Source organism: Culex quinquefasciatus, chromosome 2 (assembly GCF_015732765.1).
Source record: "Culex quinquefasciatus strain JHB chromosome 2, VPISU_Cqui_1.0_pri_paternal, whole genome shotgun sequence".
NCBI classification, from domain to species: Eukaryota; Metazoa; Arthropoda; class Insecta; order Diptera; family Culicidae; genus Culex; species Culex quinquefasciatus.
The window spans coordinates 35,428,070-35,453,178 of NC_051862.1; the positions used below are offsets into that span (position 1 = coordinate 35,428,070).

Genomic DNA, 25,109 nt, shown 5'->3' on the forward strand with positions numbered 1-25,109 from the left:
CTTTGAAAACTATGTAAAGAACTACAAGAAGTTTTTCAAATGTATAACAAGTAACACACACAACTTGATTCACGTCGCAGAAGAGGTAGAAAGGTTTGGACCGTTACCAAAAAATTCGTCTTATCCATTTGAAAATCATTTATACCAGTTGAAAAATATGGTACGGTCTGGTAGGCTACCCCTTAACCAGATAATTAACAGAATTCACGAGAAAGAGTTACTTGCCCAGAAAACAAAACCTTTAATATTTAAGTTCCCGCTAGTTGTAGTTCCATTCAAACATGATTGTACTAAATTTTCGTGCATTGTTATAAGGGATGGATTCACCCTAAAAGCTAATCATTTTGCTGACAAATGGTTTCTTACTAACGATTTTAAGGTTGCATCAATCAACTTTGCTACCAACAACCATTCTGTTTATGGTTCACAATTAAAGTATACTTATAAAGTTTTCGAAAAACCTTTGCCGTCAGATTATATTAACGTGTACTGCACTAAGACAATTGATAAGTTTGAACCAGAAGTGGAGTACAAATTAGAGGATATATTTTGTAAACTAGTTGCTGTAACTGTGAGATCAGAAACTACCTTTGTACCGCTTGTTCATTCATTACCGTGAATGGATCGATTTATTGTCATGAATGAGTTAAAATAAAATGCACTGAATTGAATTGATGAGTTTTATTCCCACAAATAGAACTACTTATAGATTTAATACAACCTGTATTACTTGCAATGGATCTTGACTAGTTTGATCTTATGGTCCGTATAATAATAAAAAAAACAACAACTTAAAATTAGTTTTTATGGTTAGTTATAATAAAAGAACAACTTAATTGTTGCCGCCCTACTAAAGGATCTCCTCGTCGAGGATCTCTATCTTCAACGATGGTTCGCTTAAGTCTTGTTGACCAAATGCTTCTTCTTCGTCGTCCGCTTCATCGTCCACTTCGTCGTATCCTTCTTCATCAGCCATTGGGAGCTCCGGTCCTTGCTCCGACGACGTTTCCAGTAATCCATCTGGGAGTTTCCGCTTCCGGGACATGGGTTTTTTGCCGCCCAAATTCTTAGCGCGCTGCTTTGCATTGCGCAAACATTGGTGTAAGAATCCTTTCAATTGATCCATGGAAAATTGTGGGTCAGAATTGAGCACGACTTGTAGGAAAAGATCAATCACTTTCCCAAACACCATGAATGGAATCTTCTTCACATTTCGGCCTCCTCCAGTCCAGGAGCAGCTGATCAAAAACTCGGGATCAAAAAAGCTGTTGACGATTTGATGGCACACGTCTAAACCTTTTCCAACAAATCTATCTTTACCGTGCAAACGCGAAAAATGCCACACAGTCTCCTGCACAAACTTTGGATCCGCGCTTTTGGATTCGAGGGATTTCAATCCTTCAAGAGATTTAACCGGCGCGAATTTCGGTTCTCGATGTTCTGCTTGAGGGGTAATGTGGGCACTTCCGGGTCCAACGCTGCCGAAATATTTTATGAGTTTGTCCACGTTCTCACCGATCGTGTCAATTTTTACGTGGAGCTCAGAGAGCATCCTGGTGTGGGTCTTAATCAATGGTTCCAAACCGGTCACAGCTGTTAGAGTTTTTGACACGATTTCAGCCAATTGTGTCACCGAAATAGGTTCGCCGGAATGGGAAGCAAGATTAGCCTGCTGCTCTCTAATCGTTTTAAAAAGTTCTTCCGGCGTAGGCTCCTTCTTCTTGGCCGACATGATTTTCTGGAAAAATATCAATTCATTTGGTAAATAGTTGAAAATAATGAATGATCTATTTATTACTCACCGTGAAAGTACTAATATCTCTAGCTACTAAGTGAACCCAACCGAGCCCGGATGGATCAAATGAACGAGCGCCTAAAAGGTAATGTAAAGGACGAAGGATCAGGACCGTTACTCAGCAGATAGCAGCAAAAAACTTCAACTTACGAAACGTGACAGCAGCAACACACTGAGCCGCAAGAGTTTGCAGTTAGTGGGAGGGAGAAAGCTAGCAAAAAAAAATGCCTCGGAAATGCGAAACAGACCAGAAAACAGAATTGGCAAAAGAAAGACAGCTTTTTTTTCGATTGTCGCCTCTCTCACTCTCGCCGCGCTAAATTTTGTGACGTTTGTCAAAAAAATATTTTGACATTTCTACAGGGGTGGATCAACAACAGTAGGGGCCCAGCACTAAATCAGCAACATAAAGTCCAAACTCAGCTGCAAATCGTCTGTAAAAGCGCATTTAATGCAAATGTGAAAACATGTTAGCTTTTGCTCGTAGCTGTAAAAGCGCTTTTCATGCTTAACAACAGCTTGTTTTAGTGCTGGATGGTTACTTGGGTTTCCATGCTGTATCGTCTTATTTACGAAGATGAAAATGACGTCCAGCCTTAAAGTAAAACCTATACCTTTCTTTAGTAAGAAAGGCAAAAAGTAAATCGTTCTAAAAATCGATCGGGATTGCCGATAGATGTCGAATTTGTTTCAGATTCTCACTCATGGTCTGTGCTATGAATGTAGTAAGAAATTTTGAATAAAATCAGAAATGAAAAATGTTGGCGAAGGTCACCAGGTGGGCTTTCACCTTTTTTAAGGGATTTTTTTTTCTTATGGAGGTTAATCAAACGGCTCTAACTCCAGAACCATATTATGAATCTGGATGAAAATTTGGGAGGTTGTAGAGCTCGAAAAATGCAATTTTTGAGATAAATAAAAGATATGAAAATGAAAAAAATACCATATTTTCATTTGAAAACTGTGTATTTTGTTGAAAAGTCTGGCCGCATCCGAAAACAGATGGATATTTCGAAATTTGCCCGCAACTCGCCCAGGTTCAGCACACTAGTTTTCATCTGCATTCAGAAGAATCGAAATCAGATATATGGGAGCTCAGAACGACGCGACACAAAATTTTGCAAAATTTTACCACATACTAACATCACTCGACCTCCACGGAAAAAAGTAAAACCTATACCTTTCTTTAGCCTTAAAGTAAAACCTATACCTTTCTTTAGTAAGAAAGGCAAAAAGTGTAATTTTCCATCCAAATTTTTTTAAATTGCCACTTTTCTGTAGTAATGCCACTTTTACAGTCTACATTGATTGAGATAATATTACATCCCAAGAAAGGTAATATTAAAGCAACCGGTTTTACATTTTTTTTTAATTTTCACCATGCAATTTTTTGTAGAACTTTTATTTTTTACAATCTTGTTTAAGTTTGAGGATTTTACTTGTTTCATCAATAAAAGGAATGCAGTAATTTTTGTTTGGATTATTTTTTGGATATTTTTATTACTTTTCGCTATTTTTCAAACCTGAGCAGTTCATTAACTCCTAAAAATTCATGTGTGTTGCTGTGTGCAACCAACCAAACGGGACCACGCAGCCGCTTCTTACAAATTGAGTTGTTTCCATGTATTTTTAGATCTACATTCTATACATGCAAATAACTCGCATAGGCATTTGGAAGGTGTTAGCTCTGCCGAGCTTCGGTGACCCATTTCTACGCTGGCTAGCCGAGCGCGAGGTACTTCAGCTTTGTCGACAAGCCCCGCCCTGAAGAACGTTTGCACCAGTCGGATTCAAACGTTATTTAGAACTTCCGAACCCTTGTCAAATGGACAAGGACTCAGCGCGTATATAGTTGATGGTGGTAACAGTGTTCCTAATTTCAGTCATAGCTGACCAAGTCGCGATGGCCTAGTGGTTAGCATTTTTGCTGACCAATCCAAAGGACGGGGGATCGAACCCAGGGATCTGACAGGCATGCACTTTCCCGAAGTCACCGCCAGAGGCGCTGTCAATGTTGTTTACGTGGGGTTTTTGAAAAAGTTGTATGAAACAAATTAATAAACTTTTATCTTCAAATTTATAAATTTTTAGTTTTCATCATCTTTTGCTTATATATTTAAACAAATGACAAGTATTACGTACAGATTTCCTCATTTATTATTTATAAGACCGATGAACAAAGTTGTACTAGAACAACACGTAACATTAAACTAAAAATCAAATATATTCAGTTTCCTTGAAACAAAATTAGCAAGGTAAGATTCTACCTGACTCACCTGACTGTTGGTTTATATTCAATTACATTTTAAGAATACTCAGTTAATTTAACATTTAAACATAATTCAATCACGAGTTTGATCAACATATTTCGATGATTATTCATTGCATCCTGTTCTAAAATGTGATTTGCTAGGCCTTCAAACCAGGTTGTTTCATTTAAAATTTTGGTTAGAATCGAATTTAACAAACGCTGATAAAATTTTGAAACATTGAATTTAGCATTTTCCCCTACTAAAATTTAGAATTCTAATTTTGCTACAAGTTATTTGAATATTAATTAAAGTTCAAATCTAGAGTTTTTTTATAAGGTCCTATAAACAAATGAAAGACAATAGTTTATTGGTCCTTTTCAAAAAAAAAACTCTGCAAATCTGAAATTAAATGTAAATTGCTTGGAAAAAAAACTTGGTGATTAAAAAAATGTTTTTATTTTTGCAATGCATGTGCATACAACATTTTCAAAAACCTCGCTGCAAAAACTTGGTTCGATCTTGGTTCGATTTTGACTTCACTCGCTTTGTATGTGGATGACAGTCGTGACGTATCCGTGATCGAACCCCGACTTGAGCGTGGCTTTGATTTTTTGTTCATGTTCAGAGTTTCAAGATTAATATTTCCTATACATTCTCGTTGGGAGCAGATGGGAATCGAACCCAGGACCATTCGCTTACAAAGCGAACACCGTAACCATCATTAACTCCTAAACATTCAAGTTCGAGAAAATGAGAAAAAAATGTATGGAAACCTGGAAACGCGTACTTGAGAGTTCAGGTGAGCAATGCTTCCTGAATTCCGGTAGTAGATTTTGTATGTATTCTTGATTTGGCTCAAACTTTTTGAGGGCCAACAAAAATGTATAAATCTCACCAAAAATCTTTGTTTTTGTTTTCAATAAAACATTAAAAATTGTACGGGTTTTTGTTAAATTAAATCAAAATCACAAATTTAAAAAAATACTGATTTCGGGAAAAAAATATTTTCTGAAAAAGACGTTGTTTAAAAATCCTCATGTTTTTTACGTGACATCCAAACTCCAAAATCTAGAAGTTAGATACGTCGCATTACTAGTTTACGCTGTTTCCTAATGCGGTTCTGGATGTGGCCACCGGAGATAGGTGGAACCGGTTCCGATGGGTTCTATGGTATTTAATAATATTCTAGGATTGTTTTGAGTGACTTTTCATGGTAGAAGAAAGCTTATCAGTTCACAATTGGATAAATCTGATACTTTTTCCAAAAATCCGGATCTTCCGGTGGCCTGTACTCCGGCCACTGGTATGTGCAGTGCGATTTTTCATCGGATTATTGTTCCTGGTGCAAAAACGAAGCTTTTGGTGTATAGCAATATGGTTTGCGCGAAATCATGTTGCGGTAATTTTTTGGGTCTTTTTTCCCACTGTGCGGTGGTTAATAATTAAACTTGTGTGAAATTTTCTGAATTTTTTAATACAAATATTTCATAAATTTTATTATTTGGTCTAAACTATGAAATTAGGCAAATCATCTATTTGCAGATCTTTCAAAAGTAAAGCTTGATTAAAAAAAAACAAAAATTCTAATCTTTTAAATCAAATTTTGTACCATCACGCACTATGGCCCAGAAGATGTCTTTTATAGTCCCCTAAAATATATAAAAATATGTAAAAAAAAGATGTACTGTTTTGGGGATTGAACTTCTAGTGATAAATAGTAAATTACAAAAATCAGATTTTTTCCATGTACCTTTCTTCAAAAACGTCCGAATCTTAACCTACAACTTTTACCAAGACACCAAATCGATCGTATTTAAAAAAACACAGTTCTTTGAATTTTTGTTAATTTCTATGAGAATAACTATGATACAGTATAAACCTTCTAATTAACCTCAACCCGACTTTGAAGCTCATCATTGCAAAATGTAAACAATTAATCATCGTTGGTTGATATTTCAAGACAGTCCGAGCTCACAACCAGCAGTATCCTCTCGAAAACGTCAACCTACCACAATAACGCCACAAAAGCTGATGGTTAATTCAGTCAGTAGCTTGAAAAGTCGCGCGTAAAAAGTTATACTTTGTTGCTTGCAAAAACGAATCCCACTCACTCACAAACACTCACTCACTAATTTATGGTGGCATTTTTCTGTAAAAGTGGCTCGAAAAAAAAGGAAAGAAATAAAATCTAAATACACAACGTTTGCGTTGCAACACCTTCTTCTTCTTCTTCACTTTCCTTCCACTTCCTCTCTGTACACTAACTACCCTTGCGCGCTGATTGGCCTAGTCCTAGTAGATACCGCTGAGCCGCTAGTAGCTGCTACTAGCAGTGCAGTGCCACTCTGGTATATTTACTAGAGCAATGAACTTTTCGTCGAGTGACGGAGGAGCGACGCAAAAAAAAATGACGAACGACTCTACAACTGTGTGTGTGTGCGTTTGTACGTGTGTGCTATTATAGTAGCAGCTACTAAACCCTGCCAGCCAGTCGTCGGTGTCTGTTTGCAAAATATTGCCTCCGACTGCAGGAAAAGTGCAGCTCGAAACGTTGCGACTACGAGCGGGGTATTTTTTTATAAATTGAAGTTAGCTGGTGTATATTTTTTGTTTGCACAGCGGCCAACAGTGAACTTGGAACTGAATTTTGAACGTGAGCTGATGAAGTGTGTTGGGGGTTGGCAGAAAAAAAAATCGATGCAATAAATAAGGGAGAGTGATTGTTATGAAACTTGCCGACTTGCAATTTCCAGACCAAAATAAGTCTATTATTTTTTACCTAAGCATGAATTTAGCCATCTCTTCCATAGAAAATCAGTCATAACCACAAAATACCTAAATCAATTCAAATCAAAATGGATCAATGGGTTGATGTACTCGCCTTCAATGCTCTGAAAAATACTCAACAAAGATTTGGGAAAATTTTGTAGAAGAAAGCTTTCAGTTAATTGCTTGGAATCCAAATTTTTATCATTGGTTGAAAAAATCAGGCTCAGCTGTTATAACCATATTTTTCCAAATATTTAAAAATATTGAAAAAAAAAACTGTAATATTTATTAAATGTCAAATTCACTAACAATTATGAATCGAAAAAAGTACAATGACATTGTCGTGCTATTTCTTATAGTTTATACAATTATTTTAAAGTTAGTTTTATCAAAAATGCTTTATTCAAGTCAGCCTGGTAGCAAAATAATTCAGAAAAATCCAGAACAGGCAAAAATCATTGACCAACTTAGGTTTAAAAAAAAGGAGCAAAGTCAAACTATTTATTTAATTTTTTAGTGTGAATTCCTTCTTGCATTCAAGAAGCTTGAACAAAAATATATTTTAAAAGCTGAGAAAACTCCCTAAATGTAAACTTTGTCTATACGGCTTTTGGTTGTTTTCTCAGTGGTCCGAAACTGAAATCTAGCGTGAAAAATTGGTAATTGAAAAAAAAAATTGATAGCGGTCACCGGTATGATTTAGAGCTTTGGTGTCTTCGAGATATATGATCAGGGTAAATAGAGACATCCTTTGGTTTGGAGGACATTAGGGTGGTCCACATTTTAGTGTGGTTCAGAATTGTTATTTTGGCGTTGTAGGGAACACCACTCTGAACAACTTTGCCGAACAACACAAAGCTCTATCTTCAAATGGGAAGTTTTTAGAGCCATTTTTGTGATTTAGGTTAGGGTGTTTATGAAAAAAAAAGATTTTTTGAATTTACCGACTCAGGCATATGTTGTAGCGAGTTGGTGTCTTCTACATCTTGTCAAAACGAACATTTTTATTCTTCAAAAACGAATTTGAGCAATTCTCTACCAAAACCGGAAATGGTTTTGCCTTCCTCACTGAGGTAAGGCTATAATCCAGCTCTAAAAATGAACTATTCATTAAAAGCTCAAAGACCCACCTTCATGTATACATATCGACTCAGAATCGAAAACTGAACAAATGTCTGTGTGTGTGTATGTGTGTGTGTATGTGTGTGTGTGTGTGTGTGTGTGTATGTGTGTGTGTATGTGTGTGTGTATGTGTGTGTATGTATGTATGTGACCAAAATTCTCACTGAGTTTTCTCAGCACTGGCTGAACCAATTTTGACCACACCAGTTGCATTCGACTTGGTTTAGGGTCCTATACATCGCTATTGAATTGTTTGAAGTTTCGATAAGTAGTTCGAAAGTTATGTATAAAAATGTGTAATCACATATATCCGGATCTCATATATATGCATGTAAATGATGTCCGGATCCATCATCCGAACCATCGTTGGTTAGGTAATCAAGAGACCTTTCCAACAAATCCACAACATTGAAGATCTGGCAACCCTGTCTCGAGTTATGACCACTTAAGTGATATTTATGTGCTTTTTTGAATCCGGATCTCACTCAAATGTATGTAAACGATGTCCGGATCCATCATCCGACCCATCGTTAGTTAGGTGATCAAAAGACCTTTCCAACAAGCCCACAACATTGAAGATCTGGCAACCCTGTCTCGAGTTATGACCACTTAAGTGATATTTATGTGCTTTTTTGAAGCCGGATCTCATTTAAATGTATGTAAACGATGTCCCGATCCATCATCCGCCCCATCGTTGGTTAGGTAATCAAGAGACCTTTCCAACAAGTCCACATCATTGAAGATCTGTCAACCCTGTCTCGAGTTATGACCACTTAAGTGATATATATGTGCTTTTTTGAAGCCGGATCTCACTCAAATGTATGTAAACGATGTCCGGATCCATCATCCGACCCATCGTTGGTTAGGTAATCTAAAGACCTTTCCAACAAGTCCACAACATTGAAGATCTGGCAACCCTGTCTCGAGTTATGACCACTTAAGTTATATATTAGAGTGTAACAAAAATGACTTTTTGGCGGGCATTCAGGGGTTTGTTCAGGTGGGCATACTGAGCCTAAATCTCAAATATGAGCTTGATTGGACGTAACAGGAGCTGGCGCTCCGCCCTTCAATTTTAAATGGGATTTAACCCGTAAAAAAAGATTTTTTTCAAAAATGTCACTTTTTGAGGCATTTTGGCCACCAATGCGTTTACCAAAAACATCACTGGCGTGTAGGCCAGATCCTTGCGCATCGTTTGGTATATATAACATTGAAGTTTGGAGCATTCTGGAGCTCGGTACAGACCTTCAAAGTTTGGCATTTTTTCGAAAAATTGGCCCCGGCAAAAAAGATATGCGTCGCACCTCGCGACGCCCGAGACGCCATTTGATTTTGCTGGGACCGATTTTTCGAAAATATGCCAAACTTTGAAGGTCTGTACCGAGCTCCAGAATGCTCCAAACTTCAATGTTATATATACCAAACGATGCGCAAGGATCTGGCCTACACGCCAGTGATGTTTTTGGTAAACGCATTGGTGGCCAAAATGCCTCAAAAAGTGACATTTTTGAAAAAATCTTTTTTGACGGGTTAAATCCCATTTAAAATTGAAGGGCGGAGCGCCAGCTCCTGTTACGTCCAATCAAGCTCATATTTGGGATTTAGGCTCAGTATGCCCACCGGAACAAACCCCTGAATGCCCGCCAAAAAGTCATTTTTGTTACATCCTATTATATATGTGTACTTATTTTTCTGGATCTAAAAAAATAGCTGAAATATGTGTCCAATGTTACCCATTGTTGGTAAAAAGTGAGGAAGGCATCAACCACATAGGTGGATTAAGTTAGTTTTTATTTGTATTTTTTGATTTGGCTCATACTTTTTGGGGGCCTTCCCTATGACCTATAAACTATTTTGTGTGATTGGTTCATCCATACAAGTCTCCATACAATTTTGGCTGCTGTCCATACAAAATGGTATGTAAATATTCAAACAGCTGTAACTTTTGAGTGAATTTTCTGATCAATTTGGTGTCTTCGGCAAAGTGGTAGGTATTTTTGAGGACTTTTGAGAAAAAATAAGTACACGGAAAAAAATTGCAGATTTTTTTATCAACTTTTTTTTCACTAAAACTCAATTTACCAAAATACATATTTTTTGATTTTCGAGATTTTTTGATATGTTTTAGGGGACAAAAATCCGCAACTTTTGAGCCATAGAGAAGCATGGTGAAAAAATAAGCCGCCGAGTTATGAATTTTTGAAAAAATAGTGATTTTTGGAAAAAATATTAGTGCGCTGACCATGTGGACGCGCTGTCTTGTTTTTGCATGCTTATTTTCATTTCTTTTGTGTCGCTGTTTGTGTGCTTGGGTGAGTGGTTATTATAATTAAATAATGGCATCATTAGTGCGCTGACCACGCGGACGGGCTGTCTTGTTTTTGCATGCTCATTTTCATTTCTTTTATGTCGCTGTTTGTGTGCATGGGGTGATTGGTTATTATAACTTATTGGACATCATAAGTGCAGTGCTTCTGGGGACGCGCAGTCCTGTTTTTTCGCGATAATTTTCATCGTAAAGGATCGTAAAAATTTATTCCAACTGGCATCGATCGATTTTATGAAGAGTAAAGCGTCATTTATTTACTATTTTTGAAATTTGCTCGCGTTACCTAAATTGTAAAAACAGTAAAAATATACTGATAAGTCCAGCCCATAGCACTACTGCTCGGCTGGCACGCGTTCGATAAAAAAAAACTTTTTAAATAATCAATTATCTATCTTTCCGCAGCCGGCTGCCTAAGATTTAAAATTTTCAACCGATAAACAAAATGCTCATGGTCACATCACTGCCACTCGTGAATCCTGACCTCATACCCATCTACTAACCCCTCAAAACTCATGTGATACTTTGTCGGAGAAGCAGTCGATTGGGCGGTCTCTATCACTCAAGTATCGGACTAACATTCCCATCCACTTCCCCGTGACCCTACCACTGGTCGTGGCCGGCGCCGGTATTGATCAGCATGATAGGGGCCTTTGAGAAGTTGCGAAGCGAGGAAAGATAGCACCCACTCATCTTCCACGGCTCGTGGATGTAACTTCTGGAGGTCCTGGTCAATAACGGAGTAGCAACTGCGGGTGGGCACCTATGCTTATGCTTAAATAGTGATTTTTGGAAAAAATCGAAGTGCAAAAACAAGTTTGACATTATTTTTTAATGCAAAATTGAATTTGCAATTGAATAGTTTTTTACAGATTTTTTGATAAAGGGCTCCGTTTTCAAGATATAGCCACCGAAAGTTTGATTTTAGCGAAATATTTGCAGTTTTTCAATTTTTAAAAATAGTGACCATGAGTGACCATTTCTATATTTTTTCAATATTTTTTTTTGAAAAGTTCAGAAAACCCCACCATTTTTTAATGACCATATCTCAGCAAATAATGGTCCGATTTTCAATTTTAATACATGAAAAATTCGTGAAATTTTCCGATCTCTTCGAAAAATTATTTTAATTTTTTTCAAATCAAGACTAGCATTTTAAATGGGCGTAATATTCAATGTTTGGCCCTTTTAAAATGTTAGTCTTGATTTAAAAAATTTCCAAATATTTTTTGAAAAGATCGGAAAATTTCACGAATGTTTCATGTTTTAACATTGATAATCGGACCATTAGTTGCTGAGATATCGTCATTACAAAATGGTGGGTTATTTTGGTGAGATTAAGAAAACTTCAATTTTCGTGTTTCTTTTTCTTAAAGCGGCTCTATCTCAGCAACCCGAGATCCAATCTTCAATGTCTCTTAGACAATTTCATAGCAAATTTTCTGAACTACTCAAAATTTTTTTTTTTAGAAATGGTCCTTTATGGTCACTATTTTTAAAAATTGAAAAACTGTAAATATTTCGCTAAAATCAAACTTTCGGTAGCTATATCTTGAAAACGGAGCCCTTTATCAAAAAATCTGTAAAGTACTTTTCGATTGCAAATTCAAAATTGCATTAAAAAATAAGCATAAGCATAAGCATAGGTGCCCACCCGCAGTTGCTACTCCGTTATTGACCAGGACCTCCAGAAGTTACATCCACGAGCCGTGGAAGATAAGTGGGAGCTATCTTTCCTCGCTTCGCAACTTCTCAAAGGCCCCTATCATGCTGATCAATACCGGCGCCGGCCACGACCAGTGGTAGGGTCACGGGGAAGTGGATGGGAATGTTAGTCCGATACTTGAGTGATAGAGACCGCCCAATCGACTGCATCTCCGACAAAGTATCACATGAGTTTTGAGGGGTTAGTAGATGGGTATGAGGTCAGGATTCACGAGTGGCAGTGATGTGACCATGAGCATTTTGTTTATCGGTTGAAAATTTTAAATCTTAGGCAGCCGGCTGCGGAAAGATAGATAATTGATTATTTAAAAAGTTTTTTTTTATCGAACGCGTGCCAGCCGAGCAGTAGTGCTATGGGCTGGACTTATCAGTATATTTTTACTGTTTTTACAATTTAGGTAACGCGAGCAAATTTCAAAAATAGTAAATAAATGACGCTTTACTCTTCATAAAATCGATAGTTTGATGAATTAATACTAAAACTGCCAGTTGGAATAAATTTTTACGATCATTTACGACGAAAATTATCGCAAAAAACAGGACTGCGCGTTCCCAGAAGCACTGCACTTATGATGACATTATTGAATTATAATAACCAATCACCCCATGCACACAAACAGCGACACAAAAGAAATGAAAATAAGCATGCAAAAACAAGACAGCGCGTTCTCGTGGTCAGCGCACTTATGATGCCATTATTTAATTATAATAACCACTCACCCAAGCACACAAACAGCGACACAAAAGAAATGAATTCAAAATTGCATTAAAAAATAATGTGAAACTTGTTTTTGCATGAAACTTCGATTTTTTCCAAAAATCACTGTTTTTTTTCAAAAATGCAGAACTCGGCGGCAGTTTTTTTGACCATGTTTCTCTATGGCTCAAAAGTTGCGGATTTTTGTCCCCTAAAACATATAAAAAAATCTCGAAAATCAAAAAATATGTATTTTGGGAAATTGAGTTTTAGTGAAAAAAAAAGTTGATTAAAAAATCTGCAAAAAAAATTTTCCGTGTACCTATTTTTTCTCAAAAGTCCTCAACAATACCTACAACTTTGCCGAAGACACCAAATTGATCAGAATTTCAGAATTCACTCAAAAGTTATAGCTGTTTGAATATTTACATACCATTTTTGTATGGACAGCAGCCAAAATTGTATGGAGACTTGTATGGGTGAATCAATGACGCAAAATAGCTTATTTAGTCATAGGGAAGGCCGCCACAAAGTTTAAGTCAAATCAAAAAATACAAAAAAATGGTCGAAATCGGCCGATTTCGTAGAGAGTTGCTCCCTATTAAATGTTTAGAAAATTCTAAGATTGGTTATTTTACTTGTTTGATGTGACATTGCTACTGTTTTGGCAAAAATAAAAAATGGGAACCACAACATAGGTAAAGAATATATAATCGTGCTTGTAGTCTACTGCCGATGAAAATTACTTATCAAAATAAGTGCATCTCAAATATAAAAAAAATAATTACGTAAAATAAGAGAATTGATGTTTTTCGTAGAATTAAAGTTGCTAAAATTAACTGGTCTTCAAAGTGCGATATGATTTTATCGATATCCTCGTAAATTATTGATTAATTTTAAATTCACTTGTTGTTATGCAAATTGTATGAATACAACAAAAAATAGTTGAATTGAATTGAAAAGAAATTTTAAGCTATCACACTCATCCCAGCCTTCAAAGTCACCCCAATTTTGATATTTCATAATTTTCGTCAATAGAATTCCCTGCTCAAAGAGAATCCACAATACTGTTCAAAAAGTTAATCAAGCATGAAAGTCCACTTTCATTAGCTCAACATAAATGTGTGACCATCGATCGCCACTAAAACACTACCACACAAACACACACATTAACACACTCCCTGATGACACACTACCACTGCAGCAGCAGGCGTTGCCCAGTTTTCCCTTGCTGCGCCGGGGTAGTTGGTGGCGGTCATGCACCACTTATGGCGTCATTCTCGCACCCGATGTTGACCCCAATACGCCGGCGAGTGGCCGAGAGCCAGTGCCAGTGGACAGCAGTTACAGTTTGTTGCACAGATGAAAATAGTGATGATACTCAAGAAAATTCATTTTTATAAAGAATTTTTGCATTTGAAATTACAATCGCACAAATTTTCAACTCAAAATTATTTTTAAAGAAAACAACAAGATTGTTTTACAGTGTAACGTGCAATTGCATGCATGCATACAATTTCACTTCAACCCTTGAATTCAACTTCTCAACCCCTTCCTTCTCCCCTTAAACCCTCGACCAACCATGTCATTCGAGGTCGACATTGCAACGATTCGATGTGTTTGTGTATGTGTGACACGAACAAACAAATAATTACTTCAATTTTACTCCTGTTGAGTAACACTCCAAAAACTTTCGACCAACTTAATAGATTTTCACCGAGTTTACTCGTTCAATAAAAAGAAACTGATGAACTTGTTGTATTGTTGATGTAATTGTATTGACAAACGCAGTGTGGTGTTTGTTTGTGCACTGGTGGTGCAAGTGCAACCCGAAAAATGAGGGCATTCACTTTTGCCTGCAAGGGACTACCTCAAGCGAGAATCGGTTGAGCTTGCGGTGGTTGTTTGTTTACTTTGAGGATTTAAAATTAAATTTATTCATAAAGGGTCAGCGAGTGTCAATTGCGGTTGGTTTATTGATGAACCGAAGAAGACGAAGGTGTGTGGGGCCTTTGTTCTTGTTGAATGATTTTTTGGTTTGGTTATTTAGATAAATTTTGAAAAAGTTTTTATCAGTACAAAAAAAAGGTTTAATGATTTATAAACAATCAATAGCAAACCAAACAAAACTTATTTTTAGGATACCATGGAGAATTTCCTTTATCCTCTTAAAATAGTGGCGCATCTCGTCCTTTTCTTTTGTTCGATTTTGTTCTAGTTCAAGAAAATATTTGCGTTTGTTTTTTTTAAATGATGCATATGAGCAGTTCTCTACGAAATCAGCCTTTTTTCAATTTTAATTTTTGTATTTTTTTATCCGGCTGAAACTTTTTTGGTGCTATCGTTATGCCCAAAGAAGCCATTTTCCATCATTAGTTTGTCCATATTATTTTCCATACAAATTTGGCAGCTGTTCATACAAAAATGATTTATGAAAATTCAAAAATCTGTATCTTTTGAAGATATTTTTTGATCGCTTTGGTGTCTTCGGCAAAGTTATAGGTATGGATACGGACTACACTGAAAAAAATGATACACGGTAAAAAAATGATGATTTTTTATTTAACTTTTTGTCACTAAAACTTGATTTGCAAAAAAAACACTATTTTTAATTTATTTTATTTTTTGATATGTTTAACCCTTTCAAAGCCTGATGGGTCATTTATGACCCAAATATAAAAATTTCCAAAACTAGCGTACAATTTTTGTATGGTCAAAAGAATCATTTTCCCATTATTACATTTATTTTTTTTGAAAATTCAGGCCTGAAAGGATTAATGCCAACTTTTCAGAAATTTCCAGGTTGTGCAAAAAATCTTTGAACGAGTTATGAATTTTTGAATCAAAACTGATTTTTTCAAAAAATCGAAATTTGGTCGCAAAAATTTTTTAACTTCATTTTTCGACGTAAAATCAAATTTGAAATAAAATAAATTTCAGTAAAATTTTGATAAAGTGCACCGTTTTCATGTTATAGCCATTTTTAGATAACTTTTTTGAAAATAGTCGCAGTTTTTCATTTTTTTTTAAATTAGTGCACATGTTTACCCACTTTTGAAAAACATATTTTTGAGAAGCTGAGAACACATTTCAAACATTCAATATTACGCTCTTTTGAAATGCAAGTCTTGATTTGAAAATTTTGAAAATATTGTTTTCGAAAAGTTTTAGTTGCTGAGATATCGACGTTAGAAAATGGTGAGTTGTTTGGGTGAGACTTAGAAAACATCAACTTTCCTGTTTGTAAACCTTTGGATGGCAATATCTCAGCAACTTAAGGTCATATCAATAAAGTTCTAAAAAGCAAAATGCAGAGATTTTTTTTAGCTCTTCAAAAATATTTTTTTCAAGAGAAGGCAAACATGGGCACTAATTTTTTAAAATGAAAAACTGAGACTATTTTCAAAAAGGTTACCAAAAAATAGCTGTAACTTAAAAACGGTGCACTTTATCAAAATTTCACTGAAGTACTTTTTGATTGCAAATTTGATTTTACATCGATAAATGAAGTTGGACAATTTTTGCAACCAGCATTTTGATTTTTGAAAAAATCAGTACCCGAGCAGACGGAAATAACTTTGGAATAACATTTTTTGATATTTGAAAATACTAGGCAAATAACATTTAATGATATTTAAAACAAAATTCGTTATTCGGCGATATGATTTTTTTGTTATTGGATTGTTATTCTAATAACAGACTAATAACATTTTTAGTGATTCTACGAACAAATCTTTGTTATTATTTTTTGTTATTTTAACAACTAATCCGATCATCCCAATAAAAATTGAAGTTATTCTTCCATAACAAAAAAAAATATTTTCGAGTTGTTTTGGCGTTCAACCAATATCAAACAAATAATAAATTTTGTTATGATTACATAAACTGTTATTAAATCCTTATGCATAAATAACAAAAAATAAAAAAAAACATAAATATTGAAATAACAAGCCATGATTTCAAAATTTGCATGGAAAACGTGTTTTAAAATACATTTTCCACTAGTTCAGTTGTTTTGCAATCATAAGTTTTCAAAAAATGTGAGATTTCACGAAAACAAAACTTTTAGCGAAAAAAAAAACATTTAGCGACAGTAAACATCGAACATTTTCTAAAATTCAAAAGATTTTTAAATCAACCCAAACATGAAAATGATTCTAAACGCAGGGGAATGCATTTTAAATTGATTTCAGCTCATTTCAGTTCAATTTCCATTAAAATGTTGAAGTTTGCTGAAAAAATATTTTTTTGCCCCCTGATTTTTCGGGGCAACTTTGAAGGGGGGGGGGGGGGGGACAAAACCTTTAAATAGAATTTGTACTAGCCTTAAACAAATTTGAAAATGAAAAAAAAAATAAAAATAGTGTTTTTTTTAAATCAAGTTTAATTGTCAAAAAGTGAAATTAAAAATCATATTTTTTTAGCGTGCATAATTTTTTTTTTTCAGTGTACTCCTCATTTATACCTTCAACTCTGCCGGAGACACCAAATCGATCAAAAAATTGCTTCAGAACTGATTTCGTAGAGAATTACTCCAGCACAAGTTTATTTCAATGATTTTTAAACAAGTAATAGCAAAACAAAATGCGTACTTAAAACAACCAAAAACCGTTCAATTCCAAATTAAAATTACTTGAGGTTACTGTGCAGAATTTCCCTTAAAATATTGGAGCTTGTCTATTTGTCCCATGTTACACTAATTTTAGAAAATATTTGCGTCGTTTTTTTTAAATGATGCATATGAAGAAAGACGTGTTGGTAATTTAGAGATAATTTAATATGTGTGTTTCATTGAACTTAAAATAACATCTAAAAATTTAACATATGCTCAAACATCGACATTCGTAAACCTTCTGGTACTTCTGGGACCAGAACTCTTCTTGAACGTAACAACAAACCACTCAACATAACACAATGTCTCCTGGGAACAATATCCGGCACGAAACAAAGCAATTCCCGCGCGTCAACAGCGGCCTATCCTCAATCTAGTAGCAGCTACTAGTCACTGTCGAGGCTCGACGACGTATTGTGCGCGCAGTTGTTCTTATTAAAAATTAACATACTTTCGCGTGGGGCAGGTCAGGAACGGCAGAAACGCCACACTCAAAACAAAAGAAGAACCACGTATGAGCTTGTGTCGGCTCTTCATGGAGTACTCCTTCAACTTTGGACTGCCAAGCTGCACTTTCATCGTTTCTTTGTCTGCTTCTGCGAGTCCTCCACTGCCTCTCTCCCCGTTGGACCAGTCTAATTATATCACCGCGCAGACGACTGGCTGTGTGGCAGACCATCATGTTTGTGTCACTTTGACTCAACGCAAGAGTTGTACTTGGTCTGTGGTTCGGCCAAGGCCATGAAGCATTGGCATTTGCGTGTGCTCGAGTTGTTCGCGTTCGTACCGACTGACTGTCTCAAGTTCTGTGTTGATGATCCCCCGGTGCATGCAGAATGCTCCAGCTTTTATTGATGTTCCCCTCACGAACGAACCCACGAATAAATAGGCCGAAAAGTATCGTGTTCCACAGTGACGAGACTTTGACGTAATCCCCTCTGGGGGCAGGTTCCTCCGTGCTGCTTCTTGGGGTAGGTCACGTCTTCGCCGTGACGAACGGCGATGGATGCACGTCAAACCGTTTTAGGTTGTACTGTATCACTCGAATAGCTTGATAAAGACGAAAAAGTAACAGAGCGTCGCAAATCAAATTCAAAGGTGTCCAACTATCAAGATTTTACTGTATAGTTCATACCGCGAGAGTGCACTTCATGTATGCACTTTTTGAGCCGGAATTCTTCACCGAGAAGGGAGCTTTGTCCAAGTTGCCCTTTTGATCCGCGTCTCGGTTACGATTGTGGACTGTGAACCCTGTGTCTCGTTACACGGAGAAAAATTAGTTACCAAAATCGCGAAAAAGTGTTCATGAAAAAGGGAACCAAGAACAAAGTGTTCAAATTTTAACAATATGTTCAAGATTCCCGACTTTGGGAGCTGATTTTTCTCCGTGTAGAGAGTAAGGACCAGGCTGACAGACTGAATTGCGAGAAGATTCTCCCCTCTGGGGAAATCAGGTCAACTTAGCAGCGATGTTTGGGACAGAATTTCTGGTGCGGAGTTAATAATTCAAACTTAATTTGGAGCGATTTGGTTGCAACTCTGTGCGGGACTGGCGTGGCGTGACCTTTGGGAAACTGTGGAAAGAATGAGGCTGATGATGAATTTTGGTTTCAATTTTGACAATCAATCAAGTGGTATTACTTTGTTCGAATGCAGTTGAGTCATGACAGCGAAGTTGAATTTTGAAAAAATAATGGAGAAAATGTTTCCTAAAATCTTGAACTAAAAAAAAGTTCAAGGAAAGACAACAAAATGAGTACGAAAAGGCTTGAATTTTGATTTAAAAAAAAATGTTTGAATGACTTGTTGATGCATCGATTTTCAAAAATCAGAATCTTTTCAATATTTTCTTAAACTAAAGTTACTCGAATCTGAACAAAACTGAATTGAGGTGAGCAGTTCTCTACGAAATCAATCTTTTTTTTGAATTTTATTCTTGTTTTTTTTTTTTAATCCGGCTGAAACTTTTTTGGTGCCTTCGGTATGCCCAAAGAAGAAAAAATGATGTACGAAAAGTAAAAATCTGTATTTTAAGAAGGAATTTTTTGATCGATTTGATGTCTTCGGAAAAGTTGTAGGAATGGATACGGACTACACTAGAAAAAAATGATACACGGTAAAAAAAATTATTCAACTTGTTGTCACTTAAACTTGATTTGCAAAAAAACACTATTTTTATTTTTTTTTTCATTTTCTGATATGTGTTAGAGGACATCAAATTCCAACTTTTCAGAAATTTCCAGGTTGTGCAAAAAATCTTTGATCGAGTTATGATTTTTTTAATCAATACTGATTTTTTTTAAATCGAAATATTGGTCGCAAAAATTTTTATAAAGTGCACCGTTTTCAAGTTAAAACCATTTTTAGGTGACTTTTTAAAAAAATAGTCGCAGTTTTTCAGTTTTTAAAATAAGTGTTTACCCACCTTTGAGAAATTTTTTTTAAAGGGCTGAGAAAATTCTATAAAAATTTATACTACATCTTTTGTCGGTTTATAAAATCAGTTTTTGTCACAAAAATAAAAATAAAATCAAATTTCAAAATACATCACAAATTACTTAAGTTAAATACTTTCATGTTATAGCAAATTTTAGGCAACTTTTTTTAAAATCATCAGGTTCATTTTTTTCTTCTAATTAGTGGTTATGTTTGCCCAAACAGTCATGCCCCCGTTTTGTACACCTCGGTTTTGCACTGCCCCGGTTATGATTCGTTCACCTGCCCAGTGCTTAACTGAAGCACAGATCACAAATTCTATGAAAAATCATCCAAACTTCAAAATTATAGTGTTTTGGAATCGTTCATACATTTTTGAAAATACAGCTACATATTTTCTGAAAAAATACTCAAAATGTCAGTTTTTTGGAATATGAGTATCAAATGATCAGATTTTTTTCATACATTTCGAGAGTAATAATATTTTTTTGTAAAATACTCAAAATTTTCACAAAACAAAACCACGCATTTTCGAAAAATTTCTTTTTGTTACTATATGGGTATCAAATGATCGGGATTTTTCATACATTTCGAAAGTGAGAACACATTTTTTTGAAAATAGTTATTTTTTCACGAAATTACGTATTTTCGAAAAAAAAATGAAAAAGAATCTAGTTTTTTATGCAATTGGTATGAAAATCAAGACTGTTTTCATGAATATTCATTATACAAAAGTATTAACACATTTTTTTAAACACTTAAAATTTTCACAAAACTATGTATCTTCAAAAATAAAAAAAATTCTAAAAATTTGACAATTTTAAAAATAATCCGATTATATGATATTTATATATAATAAAGATATTTTTAGGATTTTTTTTTCAAAAATACGTAGTTTTTTGAAATTTTTTGAAATTATCAATAATTTTGAGTATTTTTTTGAAGAAAAAAAATGCCTTTTCTAACTTGAAGAAAAATAGATATTTTTGTGAAAATGTTCATGTATTTATCATTGCAATGGATAACTGACATCATCCCGATTCTAAAATACTATAAATACTATAACGGTACTAAATCGAGGCATGACTGTATTTGAAAAAATATTATCGAAAAGCCCAGAAAAATCCCTACATTTTGATTTTTTGACTGTGTTGATACGGACTTGGTTTGTTGAGATATGGCCATGCAAAGATAAACAAATTAAAAAAAAAACAGGAAAAATTAGATTTGCTCAGTTTTGCCCTCGATTTTTGATCACCGATATATCGGGAACTAATGGCCTGATTTTCAATGTAGAGAATTCAAAATTTTGAAAAAAATGCTCTCTTAAATACAAATTATATTGCAATTTGTCAAATCAGGAATAAGTTTTTGAATGGGCGTTTCAAGCCATTTATTTTTAACAATTTTAAATGCTGTGTCAAATAAAATAATATAAACCTGAATATCGCAGTTTTTCTTGTTTGTTTTATTTTTGCTATGTCATATCTTGACAACAAAAGGATGCATTAACAAGTTTCAAATATAAGGATTTAGAAAATTTTCGTAGCTGTTCATGAATATTTTTTCACTAAAACAAAAAACAATTAAAAATTGAGACTTTTCCAAAAAAAAAACAAATGTATAAGTTAAAAATTTAACATTATATTTAAAAAATAAAGGGAACACGCAATTTTTTTCTGCAAGTGCAACGAACTTCTTAATAAGCTTAAAAAACGTAGCGAAAAATATTCGACCCTGTCTAAATATTTTTGAAAAACTCAAAGTGCACGTGGTCCTGGGAACTCCAAATTCATACTTCCCCTCGAGTTGAGCCTCTGCAATCATTTTTGTCAACTTTTCGTAGGTTACTACACTAGTTTGACATTTTACCGACATTCCAATCACTTTCGCCATGACTGCCTTCAAATGATTGCTTTCAGCTCGCAGCACCGCACGAGCAAGAAAGAGAGAAAGAGAGAGGTTGAGAGAGAAAGAAAAAGACAGCGCTTCGTGTCGGGTGGCTGCTTGAGTGCCGAGCTCGGCTTTATTCGCCTCAACTTCGTGTGCGTTCACTGATGTCTCTTCAAAGTGCCGAACGTTGTCGATGAGGAATGTTGATTGATGTCAATTAGTTAAAATTTTTAAGACAAATCGATTCAAACGATTTCAACTACAAAGTTTATTAGCACTATCAAACATTCCATTTCGCTTCGAAAATTAGAAATATTGAAGCTTTGAATGATATTCTGTGTTTCTAATAAAAAATGATGCCCCGTGTCTGTTTACAGATTTTCAAGTGTATGTGCAAACATAACGCCCAAACCACGGACATCTTTTTTCTCGACTGCATCAGCTCCAAAACAAAAGTCTGGACTTGTGGAAGCTATCGCTCTTCCCGTAAGACTTACTCTCCCTTCTTACCAACTTTCAGATGCTATCGACTTGAAACTTCAAACATGAAGTTAGGATAATGTGCGGGAAAAGACTTGGGAGTTGAGTCACAACACACACACCCATCTTGGGCGTAGTGGTTTTTCCCACGTGCATTTTACATTTTATTTTAATTCTTGCCTAACAAGGGCTTCTGTTTTCATAGCCTGGAGGAGGAAAAAGTTAAGTCTCTAAATAAAGACGGTTGGGACTGTAGCTTGAGCAGTCAGTGTTTACCTTGGGTTTCGAAAATGTGTTTTTTTTTTGATATTGGAGAACACATGTCGTGATCACGAGATGTATGTTGACTATTTTTGGACCTTATTTAAGACACATCAAAATGTTGACTTGACGACTTGATCTGTTTTAATTTCAACTTTCAACAAAAATAATGAAATTTGCCGCAAATTTATTTTTTGATCATAATTTTTAACGCTTTTCCAACTCATCACAATCAGGTGAAAACTGCTAATTTTAGCTCATTTATAACTCAGCGAGAGTTAGCCCAACATTAACGTTAATCGTGATTTATGGCTTCATTCTGGCTGGCTGCTTTGAACTAAGTGTCGTCCGTCACTCTCGACCATGGAACAAGTGTCGAAAAGAAGAAACTGTTGGTGGTGTCATGACACCACCTTTTTTTTTGGAACACCCTCAAAGTGCGCTTTCGCGAGAGTTCACAATCCGTGTGAAATGGAATTTCGTTAAATGGCCGTGGTGACCTGGATTTTAAAATTTTTAAAATTATGATTGTGTAATTTAAGTGACTTGATGAAAGCATGAGGTATACTCTGTATAATTTCAAGTTAATAGTATTGAGCTTAAAAAGAACATAACTTGTTAAACTAACAATTTTAATTCTAACAAAAGCTAATATCAAAAGATGTACTTAAAAACATTGTTTCCAAACAGCTTATTCATTTCCTTCAACTCCATAATCCCGCCACAATTAGAAATAAACAACATCGAAAGAAACCTCAACTTGTTGAGAAATGAACTCACGAAGCCCCTCTCAACGCAGGTAAGCCACAGCGACCGTCTAATCCTTAATAACAACTTACCAGCCCCCTTCCCAACCCGTCGACAATAACAACAAAACTTGTTCCACGTCGATTGGGGAAGTAAACAAACCCTCCTTCACCCGCACACATTGTTACGGCTCGGAAAAAAGTTTTCCACTTTTTTGTTTCTGATTTTCTATTCTCTGCCAGTGTTTACCCCCGGGATTTGCACCAGCACTGCACTGTGTGTGGTTTTGTGTTGGGAGATTATGGCACTTGAAGCGTTCGCAGGGATCAACGGACCCGATTGGAGATGTTTAATGTATTTGAGAACACAATTTGTTAATTTTTAATTTTGAAAACAAGGTCAATGGAAATTTAAGTGTCTTTATGTTTTGTTCATGTGAGTTGAATAACGAGTAATTTTTTCATTTTTTTAACGCATTCTGTTTTTTTTGGTTTTTTAATTCAAATTACTTCTTGTGTTCCCAATTTCATTTAACAAATTTTGTTATTTCTTTATCAGTGAACAATTTGTTGAATGAGTAAAAAAAAAATTCAACCCGAGCAGACGGAAATAACTTGGGAAGGTAAGTTTTTGATATTGTGAGAAGATCGGAATATGTTATTGGGATGATCGGATTAGTTGTTAAAATAACAAAAAGTCAATAATTAAGATTTATTCGAAGAATAACTTATTATGTTGTTATTGCAATAACAAACCAATAGCACAGAAGGAATCATAAAGAAATAACAAGATTTGCAAATAAACCTACAGTTGTCATGACTCCTCTGTACTATTCAGGGCTGCAGAGTCGCGTACCTTCAAGCGACTTTGAATCCATACTTTGAAGACAACTCCGACTCTGGATGCAAGATATGACGTCAACGACGACTTCAGCTCTCCAAAAATACCCGACTTCACAGATTCCGACTCCAAGTAAAAGTTGCTGAAAATTAATTGAATCCAATGCCGGCTTCGAGGTCTCACTCCAGCTCAAACTTCAACATCAGCTTCGACTTCCTGGCACTGTGAACATAATAACAGTTTTTGTTATTCACATTTCAAAAATTCTTAATAAATAAATCAATTCCCTTAAGGAATATAACAAAATAAAAAAAAACAACAACTTTCAAATGTTAATTTTACCGGATTAATTTAAGCTTAAGGACCCCATTTCAAGGTCAAAAAATGACCTCGATGAAATTGGTCAAAATTATTCCATAGTTCAAGCCAATTTTAGTAAAGTCCCTTAGGGGGCATATCAAATAACAAAAAAAAAAATCAGCTTTCAAAATTCAACTTTTAAGAATAATTTTAGCTTAAGGACCCCATTCATGGCCAAAATAATGACCCCGACGCAATTGGTTAAAATTAACCCTAATTCTAGCGAATTTCAGCAAAGTTTCTTAGGGGGTATATCAAATATTAAAATCAACTTTCAAAATTTAAACTTTTTAGAATCATTTAAGCTTAAGGACCCCATTTCATGATCAAATCAATGACCTAGATGAAATTGGTCAAAATAATTTCATAGTTCTAGCCAATTTTAGTAAAGTCCCTTAGGGGGTATATCAAATAATAATAAAAAAATCAACTATCAAATTTCAACTTTTTAGAATCATTTTAGCTTAAGGACCCCATTTCATGGCCAAAACAATGACCCCGACGAAAATGGTCAAAATTAACCCTAGTTCTAGCCAATTTTAGCAAAGTCCCTTAGGAAGTCAAATAATAAAAAAAAACAACTTTAAGCTTAAGGACCCCATTTCATGGCCAAAATAATGACCCCGACGCAATTGGTCAAAATTAACCCCAATTCTAGCGAATTTCAGTAAAGTTTCTTAGGGGGTATATCAAATATTAAAATCCACTTTCAAAATTTAAACTTTTTAGAATCATTTAAGCTTAAGGACCCCATTTCATGGTCAAATTAATGACCTAGATGAAATTGGTCA

At 35.2% G+C, this 25,109-nt stretch overlaps 2 protein-coding genes across 4 annotated transcripts in view; both read right to left on the reverse strand.

The window, feature by feature from the left end:
* The window catches only part of LOC6034233 (ecdysone receptor), a 443,529-nt gene that overhangs the window by 306,692 nt on the left and 111,728 nt on the right, over positions 1-25,109 (reverse strand). The window lies entirely within an intron of this gene.
* Positions 632-1,987, reverse strand: LOC119766915. Its single transcript, XM_038253387.1, has 2 exons — positions 1,803-1,987; positions 632-1,738 (listed from the first exon to the last, which is right to left on the reverse strand). The coding sequence occupies exon 2, from the start codon at positions 1,730-1,732 to the stop codon at positions 851-853; it is 882 nt and encodes a 293-aa protein (XP_038109315.1). The 5' UTR covers positions 1,733-1,738; positions 1,803-1,987; the 3' UTR covers positions 632-850.